The 15,743-nt window shown below is 40.3% G+C and overlaps 1 protein-coding gene across 2 annotated transcripts in view; it reads left to right on the top strand.

Annotated features, from left to right (window-relative positions):
* DYRK1A (dual specificity tyrosine phosphorylation regulated kinase 1A) overlaps positions 1-15,743 on the top strand; it is a 103,897-nt gene that overhangs the window by 37,960 nt on the left and 50,194 nt on the right. For both annotated transcript variants that reach the window (XM_035116837.3, XM_035116838.3), the window contains exon 2: positions 2,568-2,649. In XM_035116837.3, the coding sequence (XP_034972728.1) occupies positions 2,640-2,649 (10 nt within the window). In that variant the 5' untranslated portion in view covers positions 2,568-2,639. The remainder of the gene's footprint in view (positions 1-2,567; positions 2,650-15,743) is intronic.

The following is a 15,743-nucleotide window of genomic DNA, read 5'->3' as shown; positions in this document are numbered from 1 at the left end:
TCCTGACAAGACAGAAGTACTGTTTGTGGGGGACAGGAGGCAGGCAGGTATGGAGGACTCCCTGGTCCTGAATGGGGTAACTGTGCCCCTGAAAGACCAGGTGCGCAGCCTGGGAGTCATTTTAGACTCACAGCTGTCCATGGAGGCACAGGTCAACTCTGTGTCCAAGGCAGCTGTTTATCAGCTCCACCTGGTACGCAGGCTGAGTCCCTACCTGCCCACTGACTGTCTCTCCAGAGTGGTGCATGCTCTAGTTATCTCCCGCTTGGACTACTGCAATGCGCTCTATGTGGGGCTACCTTTGAAGGTGACCCGGAAACTACAACTAATCCAGAATGCGGCAGCTAGACTGGTGACTGGGAGCGGCCGCCGAGACCACATAACACCGGTCCTGAAAGACCTACATTGGCTCCCAGTACGTTTCCGAGCACAATTCAAAGTGTTGGTGTTGACCTTTAAAGCCCTAAACGGCCTCGGTCCGGTATACCTGAAGGAGCGTCTCCACCCCCATCGTTCTGCCCGGACACTGAGGTCCAGCTCCGAGGGCCTTCTGGCGGTCCCCTCACTACGAGAAGCCAAGTTACAGGGAACCAGGCAGAGGGCCTTTTCGGTAGTGGCTCCCACCCTGTGGAATGCCCTCCCACTAGAGGTCAAAGAGAACAACAATTACCAGACCTTTAGAAGGCATCTCAAGGCAGCCCTGTTTAGAGAAGCTTTTAATGTTTGATGGATCTCTGTATTTTAATGTTTGATGGATTTCTGTATTTTAGAATTTCTGTTTTGTTGGAAGCCGCCCAGAGTGGCTGGGGGAACCCGGCCAGATGGGCGGGGTATAAATAATAAATTATTATTATTATTATTATTATTATTATTATTATTATTATTATTATTATTATTCTGTGAACTGCTCTCATTCGCCAGAAGTGGCTTTGTCATGCTAGCCACATGACCTGGAAGCTGTACGTCGGCTCCCTCGGCCAATAACGCGAGATGAGCGCGCAACCCCAGAGTCGGTCATGACTGAACCCAATGGTCAGGGGTCCCTTTTTTATGAAGGAAGCCTATAAGAGTTTTTGCAAATCAGTGAGGATTTCATTTTAGTAGGCACTATGTATACAGTACTTGAATTTATTTATTTTTAAAGTCCCTGTGACTGAGATCTCATGTATGACAAACACTTTCAGGAGAAAGTGAGTATAATATAATAGATATTTGTTAGTCCATGTCTAATGAGGAATTGGTTTCATTCTGTTGTGCCTTTATATTTTTGCCCTATTCTTCTAGTCTCTAAGCTAGTGACTTTATTAACTGAAGGGTGATCAAGGTGAGCTTGAATTCATAAGATGGTAGAGTTCAGCCAGGATTTTGGTCTGTTCTCATGACTAGGGCTGGGTGATATATTGATGTATCATCCAAAACCTGTTTGAAATCCATATGGTGATATCAGTATCATAATTTTTTACATGGCAAGATAATGCAAATCATGGTGTGTGTGTGTGTGCGCTATGCAAAAATCACAATGTGGGAAGCCAGCCAGTGCCTCTACATAACTCCATCCTTATTTCAGACACTGTTGATATATCGGTATATAATGATATTTAGCTTGTGATATATCATGATGTTGAAAACCAGATATCGCCCAGCGCTACTCATGACAAAGGAATGTGCTTGGTCTACAGTTTGGTAAGCAGACATAGGAAGTAGACAAAGAAGCAGAGTGTGGAAAAATAAGTTACATTGTACAAAGCAACATAAATGACCCTTCTGAATCTATGGATTAAGGTAGTAAGTCGATTCAGGAAATTATATAGCTGTTGTTAATAGAAAGAATCCTGCATAGGCCGACTATAATGTTGTTACCACTTGGAGATGGCTGAAGTATTTCAATATGACAGCAGCTCCATGTGAAAACCATAATTTCTGAAAGCCACTTTTACTGTGTATTGCACTTATTGTGGAGAAGAATGCATGTTGTTGGCGTTGAAACTCTCTATATGATTTAGATAGTTTTCTTGATGTGTGGATTTCAAATGCTCTGACCAAGATTTCGAACCATTGCACACAGAATTGTTTGCAGCTATATCAATGTGCTGGTCATTGGCCACACTGTACTAAATCACCTGACTGTAATAGAGAATGGCCATTCTGTTCTGTGTCCTCCACTTCTCAAATGGTTAAAAGAAAGGGAATTGAAGGTTTTGAACAGCTCTAATCAATACTGGTCTAGATACAGTGGTACTTCTACTTACGAATTTAATGCGTTCCGAACGCACATTTGTAAGTCAAAAAAATTGTAAGTCGAATCCCATAGGAATGCATTGGGAGAAAAAATACGTAAGTCGAAGCAACCCTATCTAAAAATTCGTAAGTAGAAAAAATCCTATCTAAACCGCATCCAAGATGGCGGATGGAGCTCGGTTCGTAAGTAGAAACATTCATAAGTAGAGATATTCGTAAGTAGAGGTACCACTGTACTCTGACCTGGGATAAGGCAGGTTCCTGTGTTCTTACCCCATTAGATTGTGTCTGAATCCACACAGGTAACGAATGTTTTTTTGTGTTCACAGTGTTTGCTGCTGGCCTCTCCCCACGTCCCCACCCCCCACCCCACAGGATGGTATGATATTTGAAAGAAGACGATGCATACAGGTAACTCTTTAAGTTTCAAAGTACCTATAAGTTTCCTTATTTATATTAATCGCTGTATACTTTGATTTTATTAAGTCAGACTTGTAAATAGAATAGTTTTATGTGTTTAGTTACCTTTATATTCCACCCACCATGGAAACCATGGCAGGATACATGTTTCAATAAACTAGCACATGAGGTTGAAAAGTTCTAGCTCAACCATTTACTGTTCTGTTCCACTTACATAAAACATTTTTAATTAGGGTACTGATTGGTCTGAAGTTGTATGTTCTGTTATATTGTATCTGTGTGCTACCATTTCATTCTGCTGCATGTTGTGGGCAGGTAAATCAGAAACTCTTGCTTGAGAGGCATAACTTAGATAAAAATATATTAAAATGGCAAGTTTGGCATCTTGTAAAAGAATGGAAAAATGGTTTCATGTTATTCAGAGTTTAATCAGCTTGTGAACCACAATAGTTTTCTCCCCAGTAACATGGCTTATAGAATAATGTTGGCAAAGATTATTACTTTTCAGATAGTTTTGTACTGCATTTTTTTATAGTGAAAATAAAGGGCATTCCCCTCAACTGCAATCAGCATGGCCATTGGTCAGGGATGATGGCAGCTCTAGATCAACTGCATGTGGAAGGCCAAAGGTTACCTACCTCTACTGTAAATGTATAAACTATATATTGTACAAAAAAATTGTTTCAACCATCACAATCCCCCCTTTAGAGTTCTGAATATTATAAAGCTTTTTTGTTTAGCTAAAGTTCTAGTTTATAAAACAATTCATAATGAGAAGACAAATGAAGTGTGCTTTTGGGGAATAGTGCAGAACTGAAAAACTTTGTGGTTCATTGATTATCTTGTGTTTTTGTATATATAGTTTGCAGTGGAGTCTTCAGTCTTTGCTGTCTTGAGATTTACCTTTAACCATTACCTGGAATATTGGATATATATTTTTTAAATTAACAAGCTGGGTTTTCTCACATCTTTTCCACTTACCTCTTCTCCACCTTTTTCTTTTGCTTAAAAGTGTGTTTAAAAAGTGTCCACACTTCTTGAAGCATCAGATGGACAAAGGTGAACTTGAACACACAAGGCAGTGATTGGCATCATCACAGTGGAGCAGTCAACATTTTTTTAAAAGTAATTATTTAATTTTTTTAATGACAAATTCATTGAGCTCCTGGCCACAGAAAAGCTCTTGGGGGCCAGATGTGGCCTATCAGCCACCTGTTAGGCACACCTGGTCTAACCTCTTGTTGAAACTGTAGCTGATTCTTGGGGAGATACTTCTCGCCTTTGGAGCTGTCGGCTAGAACTACAGTACTAGTCATAACAGAGTCTTGCTTGCTGGCTATTCTTCAAGGTGGAAGGAAAGACCTCACTAAAAAGGAAGACCAGCAATGAAAAATTTGAGTACCTTGCAAACAGGGTGAATGAATTTTAAAGTAATTTTAATTTTAAAAGGCTATCATTAAGAGAGAGAAACCATGTTTCCCATTTTGAAATTGGTTTTCAAATAAGTGGAATAAAGGCTCTAACTAGACTGATAATTGAAAATATATTATCACTCAGTCCATCTCCCTTTTCCACATGATTTCAGAATTGTATCGTAAGTGAGGGCAATCATGAAATTAATAGATTTTTGTTTGCCTTTTTCTGTGTACTTGCAAGGGCACTAAGCAAGATCACTTATTTGAAGTCTAGTGCTGTAATTCTATGTGCATTTACTTGGAAACATGAACCATTTGACTAAGTAGTGCATATTTTCAAGTCAGTATGGATGGAGTTAGGTGTAAGATTGGCCAGAACTTTCAAACTGAACTTATTTTCAGAACCCAGGTAGAGGGCAGATAATAGATAATTGCTCAGGTGAATTTGTTTGATAATCCTAATGAGATACAGGACAGAAAGTTTGGGATTTATTGACTGGGTCCAGTAGAAAGCCAGTATGATAACTATAAGAACTACATATTTTTTTCATATTTTACATATCTCTGCCTTCATATTTTGTGTATGTATCCATATTTTACATATATAAATACTTGTCCTCAAAAGCCAGATATTTCCTACCATTTTTCCTTTTACATAGAAAAATAGTCTTTGTTTAATGCTTTAATTAGCTGATCATACATTAACTAGTGCTTGCAGCCCTACTACTTCCACAGAAGACCTAATTTCCTTGTTCCATTTTTCTACTACGTATTTTTGGGCTATAGGCTATAGGTCTGTTGCTGTGTTTATAATCCTCGGGTAGGTGAAGCATTTTGCGATAAAAAAAGGTACAGACCTTGCTTTTGCTGTTTAAAGTTTGGGACAGTCAGCTCCAAACACTGTGTCCTTGGAGAACTTAGTGTGTCCCAAGAAAGAAATTAATGAAAATAGAGGCTCCTATAAACCAAAATTACCAGTACTCATCTAAAGATATGGCTGCATGTTCTGTGTTTGCTTCTTTCCTGTAAGGAGGCTCGCCAAGACCAGAGGTTCATTTACTTAGTGGATGGACTCTTAAAGAAAGGGTAATCATTACTCCTCTGTAGAGAGCAGGTTAGAGTGAAATATTCTTCTAAATTTAATTCAAAAAAATAAGAATGCTTTGGCTGTTAGACACTTCAGAAATATTGTTTTATTCAGAATTTATTTATTTCCAAGTGTTGTTGGTGAGAGAAAACTCATCAGCTGGCAATGGTGGTAGTACTTTAAGTCAGGTTACAGGTAGGTAGCCGTGTTGGTCTGGATCGAAGTAAAATAAAAAAAATTCCTTCAGTAGCACCTTAAAGACCAACTAAGTTTTTATTTTGGTATGAGCTTTCGTGTGCATGCACACATGCACACGAAAGCTCATACCAAAATAAAAACTTAGTTGGTCTTTAAGGTGCTACTGAAGGAATTTTTTTTATTTTACTTTAAGTCAAGTATCAAAAGTAATGACTGTACTTGATTGTTTCAGCTTCATACATTTGCTATCTTTAAAGGAGGGGAAACTTCCTACTGTGACGTGTTTGGTATTTGTGCTCATTGAGAGGTAACAAAACTAACAGTTTATTAAGTGTAAGTTGACTAATGCACAATAAGACATTGGTTACTTAATAAACTTAATATATAAAATCCTAAATTTGAGCATTTATGACTTCAGTTATGACAGATTGTACTGACAGTAAGCTTTATCTTAATATAATTCATTTTGATACTTGATATTAAGGCTTTACTTAAATATAATATGAAATTCAGAAGAATATGAATCTGTCAAAGCTGTAAATACCAGTGTCTCACATCCCATGGCAGGTCTTCAGATTTGTTTGCTTCTGTTAAAAACCTATGCATATTTAATTGAGGGAAGGAGGAAGATAGAGGGATTTATGCATGCATGCCAACGATCTCCTGATTGACAATTCTTGGTTGCACTAGTCCTTCATGCAGAAACAGCTTTACAGGTTATATTTAAATGAAACAAGCAACACAATAAATATTTTTTTCTCCTCAATACATACTTTTTGTTTTATTTTGACTGTTTGAGAAACAAATAGTTAGACAATTCCTGATCTAAATTATAAAATGTAAATTTATCTTTAGATTATGATTTAGGCTGTAATCCTGTACCTACTTACATTGGAGTAAGGCCTAATGGGTACATATATATAGGATTGCAGCCCTTAGCCACTTAGCTTATTGGCAGAACTATCATTTAGACTTCGTTTTCATTGGTTATTGTAAATCAGTGCATTCCCATAGAATATAGGGCCATGCTTGCAGCAGTAAGAGAATAGGCTGCTCTTAAAAAGCGTCATGCTTTATCCTTTATTTGGTAGAAGCTCAAATTCAAAATACCTAGCTGAGAATGTAGAAGAAAAATACTGTTTTTTCCACATGCTGATAATAAATATTGCAAATAATTATTATTAAAGTATCTATGCATATTAGATAATAAAATAAAGCCTTGTTGTGCGAGACAAGTCTCTAGTTAGCCAAGCTTCCTGTTTCTATAGAAGGCTAGTTGCAGACCTTTAGAGATGGTTGAAATATTTTTGCATCTATATAATGCCAGCAAAAAATGCCTCTTCATCACTAAGAGTTAATAATTCCACTCAGCTCATGAATCTAGGTGGAGAATCATTTACCCTATGACAACACATTACAAGTCACCTCACATCCATTGAATTGCACACTGTTCATTCGTGCTTATTTCCCAACACCAACCAGTGAAATCAAACTGCTGATATATTGTTGTTATGCAACTACATTCAGAATACTGTGTATAGTTTTGGTTGTCTCATCTTAAAAATGGTATTGTAGATAGAGGAGGAAAAGGTTGTAGAAAAGGGCAACCAAAATGATCAAGGGGATGGGAAAAGATACGGTAGCAGTATTTGGGAATTTTTAGTTTAGAGAAAAGAACCCATAGATATCCAATAAAGCTGAAAGTTGGAAGATTCACGACAGATAATAGAAATGACTTTTTCATGTAGTGCATTGTCAAACTATGGCACTCGCTCACACAGGAGTCAGTGATGGCCATCAACCTAGATGGCTTTAAAAGAGGATTAGACAAATTCATGGAGAATGGCTATTAGCTGTACTCTGCTTCCACAGTTGGAGACAGCAGTGCTTTTGAATACAGTTGTTGGAAACCACAGGAAACCACAGGAAGAGAGAGTGCTCTTGTGCTCGAATCCTATTTGCAGGTTTCCCACAGGCATTTGTTTGGCCACTGTAAGACTAGGATTTTGGAGTAGTTGGGCCATTGGCCTGTTCCAGCAGGCTCTTCTTATGTTCTTATAAGGATATCCCAAAGACCATAAATTTGGTTGCAAAGACCAACCAAAATGCAGGGACCATTACACATCATGGTATTCCGTGTAGCAAGCACGTACCATACAGCTTGGACATTTCATATTTGAACTCCTAACAATCTGATGCCTCTAATTAGCCAGCTATATTCCATAGAGGCTAGCCTAGTAGGAGTAAGGATTTTAAAAACAGTGCTTGCTTTCTAGGATTGCTTGCCATCCCACTCACTTATTTTGTTCAGAAAACTAGTTAAACCTATATTGTTTTTTAGAGCTTTGGAACTGGAACTGGATGGATAAATATTTTTACTTATTGTCTAACTGTATTTACTTTCTATGTGTTTAACAAGATATATTAATTATGATAAAAATTGTGGGTTGGAAAGCTATGTTAACTGAATTGTGTAATCAAATGTTTTTTATACTTCAAGTTTTTTATTTCATTTTTTTATTGTAAAACATTTGAGGGCCATGTATATATAATGTATATATAAAAGCAGTCTCAAAATGTAATAAATAAAATAGCTCTAGGTGCCCAAGGTGGATTATGAGCTTCAAAATATTTTTATTTAAATACTGAAAGTAAATGTCGAGGTCATATGTATAAGTATGCTTAACTGAAAGTGAAAAAAGCTATTGGAAAACAAGTACAGTGATACCTCGGTTTGCGACCACCTCCTTTTGCGACTGATTGGTTTGCGACCACCGCGGACCCGGAAGTGTTTACATCCGGGTTTCACGGCGCATGGGTGCGCAGAAGCGATCTGCACAGCGTGCGCATGCTCAGAGGTGCTCTATCGGCGCTTCATGCATGCGCAGAAGAGCCCCCCGGTTTACGGCGAACTTGGGGAGCAGCCGGCTCCCTGGAACAAATTGCGGTCGCAAACCGAGGTATGACTGTAATAAAACTATGCTAGCTCTTGTGGAAGGTGTAGGTGGACTGAGGTGATACTTGTTTCCATTAGGGTACTTCCAGGAGTAAAGTTTTCCTTTCTGAGATGCATGTGGCTAACAAAGAAATCAAAGTATAGATCATTTAAAAATTGCATTTCATTCAATGTTCGTGACAATATTTTGATTATAGCTGGAGATGACAAACTGTGGAATGATAGATGTCTGGAATGTTGAGAGTTGGAAATTTCTGAGCAGCTGTGTGACTTTTAAAAGTTATTTCTATTTTGAAACTCAGACAGCATAATAATAGTTCGTTATTTTGAAATTGTTGACCAAAGTATTACTGCCAACATGAGAAAGAGAAGCTATAGCAGCCATTATTTCTGACAGTGTATTAAAATGTACTGCACATTCTACAGTACCATGACATGTTTTACTTGCTAAAATGCCTTTCATTGAAGTGCCTGCTCCATGAAAACCAACCAAGGCACTTGCCGACATTCAGATGTAATACTAAACCATGCTTTGTTAGCTCAATAGTCTCCAACCGTTTCAGATCTAGGGCCCAATCTTTATCCAGACAATCAGTTGGGGACCAATTTCTTAATTTTTCACTATATATTTGCAGTGGTGGTAGTGCTGCTGGGTCTTGAAACAGGCTAGGACCTGAAAAAGAGTTCTGATCCAAAAGTTGAAAACCCAATGGTTTAGCTCAACACTGGATTGTTTTAGACATCTGAACCCAACCAGGCTAACTAACTACTGATTCCGGGTCTGCTAATGTTTCTATATGCACATATGCATGCACATGTACTCACAGAAAAGCTAGCATGTAGGGACCCAGTCGGGTTGGGCTTTAGGGCCCTGCCAAGTGACTAAAGGCAGGTACAATGTCTTAGGAAGCAGGTGACTCCCAGGATACACCATTTCACTTCAGTCTGTCATGTTCTTGCTTTGACATAGGCAGGTCTGTCTTTCCTGCTTGATTTGTTGTTTTCTCTCAAGCTTTTCCTCTATTAAGGCTTGTTTTTCCATTCCCCGCCCCCTTCTAATCTGCCTGTGTATGTGAATGGGGTCTGGTATGGCCTCCTCCCGCACCTCCCATGTAGGTGTATGGTTGGTCTTGTCTCTCCTTTGTTACTCTGGCTGCTATTTGGGTTGTTCTCCCAATTTGTTTCTTTTCTCCTTCTACTTCCTCCAACTGCCCAGACAAGCAGACCATTGTCTCTTGCCAGTTGGTAAGGCTATGTGGATCCAGGGTGTGGTCAATGTGTCTTTGCAGAAGTAAGGGATCCCAACGGCCTTGAAAGAGATGGTCATCCAGCAGCTCCTGAAAAAGCCTAACCTGGACCCATTCATTCATAGCAACTATTTGTCCATTTGCAAATACAGTAAGCCTGCAACTTGTGTGCATTTAACTCAGGCATCCCCAAACTTTGGCCCTCCAGATGTTTTGGACTACAATTCCCATCATCCCTGACCAGTGGTTCTGTTAGCTAGGGATTATGGTAGTTGTAGGCCAAAACATCTGGAGGGCCGCAGTTTGGGGATGCCTGATTTAACTTGTGCATGTTCAGCTTTACATGCTTGGCATTTTAACAATTAAAAAATAAATAAAAATGGGCAGAAAGGGGACAAGGCATCCAGGAAAAAAGTCATTGGCAATCCCAGTGTGTTTTGACTTTGTGTGATTTTGACTTTAGGTGCAATCTCTGGAATGTAACTCCTGCATAAGTTGCAGACTTACTGTACCACTTTTGTGGGGTAAGGTGGTAAATAGGGTTGTAGTGCAATAATTGCAAATACTGTACTCTTTTTCCTTGGTCACTCTGACCTTTATTGGGAGAAGGATGGCAGGAGTGGGACTATTATTCTTACTTTATCTCTTGATGGCTTTTGATACCCTTAACCTTGACATTCTCCTGAGCTGACTTAGTTTTCCAACCAACCTAAGATAATAATCTCACTATGTCCAGGAACTGTTTTGGTAATGCAACTGAGTGGTTGTATTTTGGTCTCCTGGCTGTTGTGCTGGGGAGTGCCACAGGATAGCTTTTTGTTTCCAATGCTATTTAACATCTGTATTGGGAGTGGTCTTTAGCAGTTTTGGGTCAAAGTGTCATTAGCATATTTCTGTGTAACATCTGAATTAGTAGAGGCCATGCAAATGCTGGCCAACCAGTGCCTGGACTCAGTGGTGGACTGGATTAGGGCCTACAACCAGAGTCTCAATCTGGGCAAGATGGCAGCCCTTGTGAATGGGTGGTTCACAAGTCTGGATATATGGTCAATTGCCTGTTTTGAATGGGGTTGTACTCTTGCTGAAAGAGCAGGTTCACAATCTGGGGGTGCTCTTGAATCCATCTGTTGTTAGAGGTCCAGGTGACCTCAGTGGCTATGAGTGAATTTTACCACCTTTGGCTGGTAAGAGAGCTTATCTATGGCTGTTTCCAGACCTGGAGTGCCTGTCCACTGTATTCTATGCTCTGCTTGGTTTATTGCAATGCACTCTTATGTGGGGCTGCTGTTGAGGTTGGCCCGGAATCTGCACGTAGTGTGAAATGTGATGTCTTGACTACTCACTGGGTCAGGTTATCTTTGACATATTATGCTGCCTTCTTGGTGCCTACAAAGTAACTTCCATGTTGAATAAGCCTTTTATGTGGATATCTTTATGCTAGTCTGCATCTGTATTGGATCTTTTTAAATTGCTTTTATGTATAGAATTGTATTTAATTGTTTTATATATGGATTTGTTTGTTTTTACAATTTTCTTGTTCTATGGTTGTAAGCATTTTATAATTGTGTCTTTCATTTTTATAACATATCTTGGGACCTTATGGTAAAGGACAGTCAAGAAATATCATAAATAGAGAAACATACAGACTAGAAAGAGCTAATAATGCATCATACATTACATTGCTACCTGGCTCATATACCTAGTTACTAGAGAGGGGAGACTAGAGGCAGAGGGTCATCTATTGGGGCAAAGTAAAGAACCTGGAAGGGAATGCAGCAGGTTCTTCTGACGTTCTTAGGAAATGCAGTTGCACAGGTTTTTGTTTTTGTTTGTAAAAGTGTCCACCAGCCATACTCTATTCCTGTTATATTCTGTTTTTGTTAACAATCCACCCACCCACCCACTTTCATATCCTAAGGACCCAAGTTATTCCTAACAGCCTTGTTTTTGCAACTTATGAGTGAAATTTAGTACAGAACTGAAACGTAACAGGGTCTTCATTTCAAGAATGACCTCAGTGAGAAATACATTTGTTTTCTGGGCAAGGGGTTTGGGAGAAAAGGCTTCACAAAGGGAGCTATCAAGCCTTTGTGAGGTATTTAGTAGTGGGAGAAGTGGGAGAAACCCTTAGGATGGCATGTTGCTTAGGGCAGTGTTTCCCAACCAGTGTGCCTCCAGATGTTTTGGGACTACAACTCCCATCATTCCTGACCACTGGTCTTGCTAGCTAGGGATGATGGGAGTTGTAGTCCCAAAACATCTGGAGGCACACTGGTTGGGAAACACTGGCTTAGGGGCATGCCAATAGTGGTTGATAATTTCCCACACCATTTCTGTGGCTAATTAATGTGATAGAACTGATGATACGGTGATAGCTTGACTTTGCAAAGGTCCTCAGTATAGCAACTAGGTGTTCATAGGAAATGGTAGTAAAACAACCCAACATTAAGCAAAACAAAACATGGCTTGTTTGAATGAGCCTGGTCCTGGCTTGTTTAGCAAAGAATGTTAAAACAAATTATGGTTTAGTGTTAACATCCAATGTCGGTCACCCCCCCTTCTGTTACTTAGTTAAAATGTTAAACCTAGAAGATGGCAACTAACCATAATTTCCTGATTCCCTCCAAATCAGGAATCTATGGTTACAACATTTGGAAGAAACTAGGATCTTTAACTTCAAGCTGTGGTTTAAGATTAGGCTTCTTGTAAAACTGGTAACCACTGTTTCCTAATTCAGGCAAAATGGGAAGTTATATTTAGTTCAAGAGCTCTAGGTTTAATTGGGGTGCACCAACTTACTGAAGTAGATATCTGAAGAAGACTCTTCTGTCTCGCCAGAGTGGTGCATGCTCTAGTTATCTCTCGTTTGGACTACTGCAATGCGCTCTATGTGGGGCTACCTTTGAAGGTGACCCGGAAACTACAATTAATCCAGAATGCGGCAGCTAGACTGGTGACTGGGAGCAGCTGCCGAGACCACATAACACGAGTCTTGAAAGACCTGCATTGGCTCCCAGTACGTTACCGAGCACAATTCATAGTGTTGGTGCTGACCTTTAAAGCCCTAAACAGCCTCGGTCCAGTATACCTGAAGGAGCGTCTCCACCTCCAGCGCTGTGCCCGGATACTGAGGTCCAGTGCCGAGGGCCTTCTGGCGGTTCCCTTGCTGCGAGAAGCCAAGTTACAGGGAACCAGGCAGAGGGCCTTCTCGGTAGTGGCACCCGCCCTGTGGAACGCCCTCCTACCAGATGTCAAAAAGAAAAATAACTACCAGACTTTTAGAGGACATCTGAATGCAGCCCTGTTTAGGGAGGCTTTTAATGTTTAATCAACTATTTTATTTTATTTTTCTGTTGGAAGCAGCCCAGAGTGGCTGGGGAAACCCAGCCAGATGGGCGGGGTATAAATAATAATTAATAATAATATATTATTATTATAATTATACATATAAAGAAGGTAATATGAGGGCTTACACAAAATCATAACTAAAAGCAGTTTAAAAGCCATGAAATTAGCAGAAAAGAGGTTTGGCAGATATAAGTCATAGGTCATAGTGTTAAAATAAAGAATTAGTGAACACAGGTCTTTAGCATAACAGCCTGGCAATTGTATAGGTATGGGGAGGAACTGGGAATGCATGATGCGCTGGGTTCTTGTCTGGGAAAAAGCAACATCAGGGCAAGAAGTTGTCACCAGGGGAAGACAAAATATAGGGAGCCAGTTATAAAAGGCTCTCCAGAATTTGAATTGAGAAAGTGAAAGTGATGAAAAGCAGCTAGCATGAGGCAGAAAAATAAAGGAAACGTGAGTATATCAGGGCCCAGAAGATCTAGGCTGGAACACTTGAGGCAAAGTTGGAGGTCTCTTTTCCAGGCAAGCTAAGAGATCAGTACATGCAAGAATCAGTTTCTTTGTATACTTATTCAATTGGTGGACTTAATAAATACATATCTTTAAACAGGGTAATAGGATGTCTGCTGAAAGTTTCTAATTCAAGATCTAATTCAAGATCTCACTACAAAATCCTACACTAATCAGTCTAGCACTGTGAGAAAAGAAGGGTGAAAGATAGGGAATGACAGCCAAGCACCCTCTGCCAATTCTGCACAGGATAGTCATTACCGTATTGACCTGAATATAAGCCGCAGCCGCAAATAAGTCACACCTTTAAAATTCAAGGGAAAAAGGACAATACCCAAATATAAGTTGCTCCCTTAAAATTCCGCAGGCACTCACACCCGTAAATGGCAAATGTAGAAGAAAATCCTATGGGTATTAGAGAGGACCCGCAAGTGAAAGCGATGAAAGACATTAGAAATTAAGTGCACAACAGTTTCAAGCTTGCAAATCAGCAATAAAACAGTTTTTGTTCCATTTTACCGTATGTCTGTTTCAGCAGAGATATCGTAAAAGCCAATTTTTGTAAGGTCGCACATTTAAGCCACACTTTAACTTTTCACGGTCGGAATCTGGGGAAAAAAAGTGCGGCTTATATTCAGGCCAATACGGTATTTAATACTGAAAGCAGTTGGCAATCAGAGATTAACACTTATTTTAAAAATTGACAGGCAAATCTATTGATAACTGTTATTGGTGTCTCTTCTAAAACGACACTCTGTTTTGAAAATAACTTCTGTGTCTTCGTTAAAGAGGATATCATGTAGATATTTTTTTAAAATCAATTTGTAGCAGTGCATGTATTATCAATGTTTTGGCTTCAGATAAGTGAACTTGCTAATGTTTGACAGGCACATTGACTAGTAACTGGGGTTTGAAATCCCCCCATTTTTTCATCAAGTGGATAGGTTACTTTAGGCATCCCCAAACTTGGCCCTCCAGATGTTTTGGGACTACAACTCCCATCATCCCTAGCTAACAGGACCAGTGGTCAGGGATGATGGGAATTGTAGTGCCAAAACATCTGGAGGGCTGAGTTTGGGGCATAGCTGCCAAGTTCTCCCTTTTTTTAAGGGAAATTCCCTTATGCTGAATAGGCTTCCTCGTGAGAAAAGGGAAAACTTGGCAGCTATGGTTTGGGGATGCCTGGGTTACTTCATTCTCTTAAGATGTCCTGATATTTGTTCTGTAATCCCAGAGTGCTGCATCTTCCATGTTTCCCCCTTTTTAAGGCACCGTCTTATAACTTACAGGGTGGCTTACTTTCGGTGGGATGTCTTATTTTTTTAATTACCGGTACGGTTTTTACGGCTCAGGGCGCTGGTGGGCTCTCTTGAGTGCTCGGCGCTGCAGCAGCCACCGGTTCAGGCGCTCCACCCGCCGCTGCAGGGCGCTCCAAGCTCCTTGGCCGGGCCAGGCAAGGAAGAAGCAGTGAGCCCAGCGGTGGCGGCAAGCACGGAAGCAGCATGGACGGCGGTGGACGAGAAGGCGGAGTGCGGGGATGCAGCCAGCAAGGCGGGAGCGCGATCAGCTGTTAAGCGGCGCTCTTGGAGCACCGCTTCACAGCCGATCGTGCTCCTGCAGTGCTGGCCGCATGGAGTGACTCTGTGAGTGGAGGTGCCTGTGGGGGTTGGTTTCCGTGGCGCAGAAGTATGGCTTATTTTCGGGGTATGTGTTATATTTCTCAAATGCTTAAAAACCCTGCCATGGCTTACTTTATGACTATGTATTAAAAAAGGGGAAACAGGGTTGTTTAGCATCCTGTTCTCACAGTGGCCAGCCAAATAAATGCCCATGGGAAGCCTGCAAACTGGACAGGAGCACAACAGCACTCTGCCCACCCACAGTTCCCGGCAACTGGTATTCAGAGGCATATGGCTCTAACAGTGGAGACAGAAAATATTTTTTTTGTGGTTAGTAGCCGTTGATAGCCTTCCCTCCATGAATTTGTCCAGTCCTCTTTTAAAGTCATCCAGGTTTGTGGCCATCATTGCTTCCTGTGGAAGCGAGTGCCATAGTTTAACTATGTGTTGCATGAAGAAGTACTTTCTTTTATCTGTTCTGAATATTGTAGCTGAGATAGAGGCAAGACTTTTGAGCGATGAATGAGATCAAATGTAACTGTACATACTTAGACTTTATTTTGTTTGTAGATGAGAACTGCAAAAGAGGCTTTATGGAAAAGGTGCATTTTAGGAGAGACTTGAAGGTAGAGGGAGGTGGTAGTAGGTAGTTCTGAGAGGGAATTCAAATCATTTAAAGTTTAAGCAGGCAGCAAGAGAGAA

The sequence above is a fragment of the Zootoca vivipara genome, chromosome 4, assembly GCF_965207765.1.
Source record: "Zootoca vivipara chromosome 4, rZooViv2.hap1.1, whole genome shotgun sequence".
NCBI classification, from domain to species: domain Eukaryota; kingdom Metazoa; phylum Chordata; class Lepidosauria; order Squamata; family Lacertidae; genus Zootoca; species Zootoca vivipara.
The sequence above is the reverse complement of the archived record's forward strand: the minus strand, read 5'-3'. Positions and strand labels throughout refer to the sequence as shown.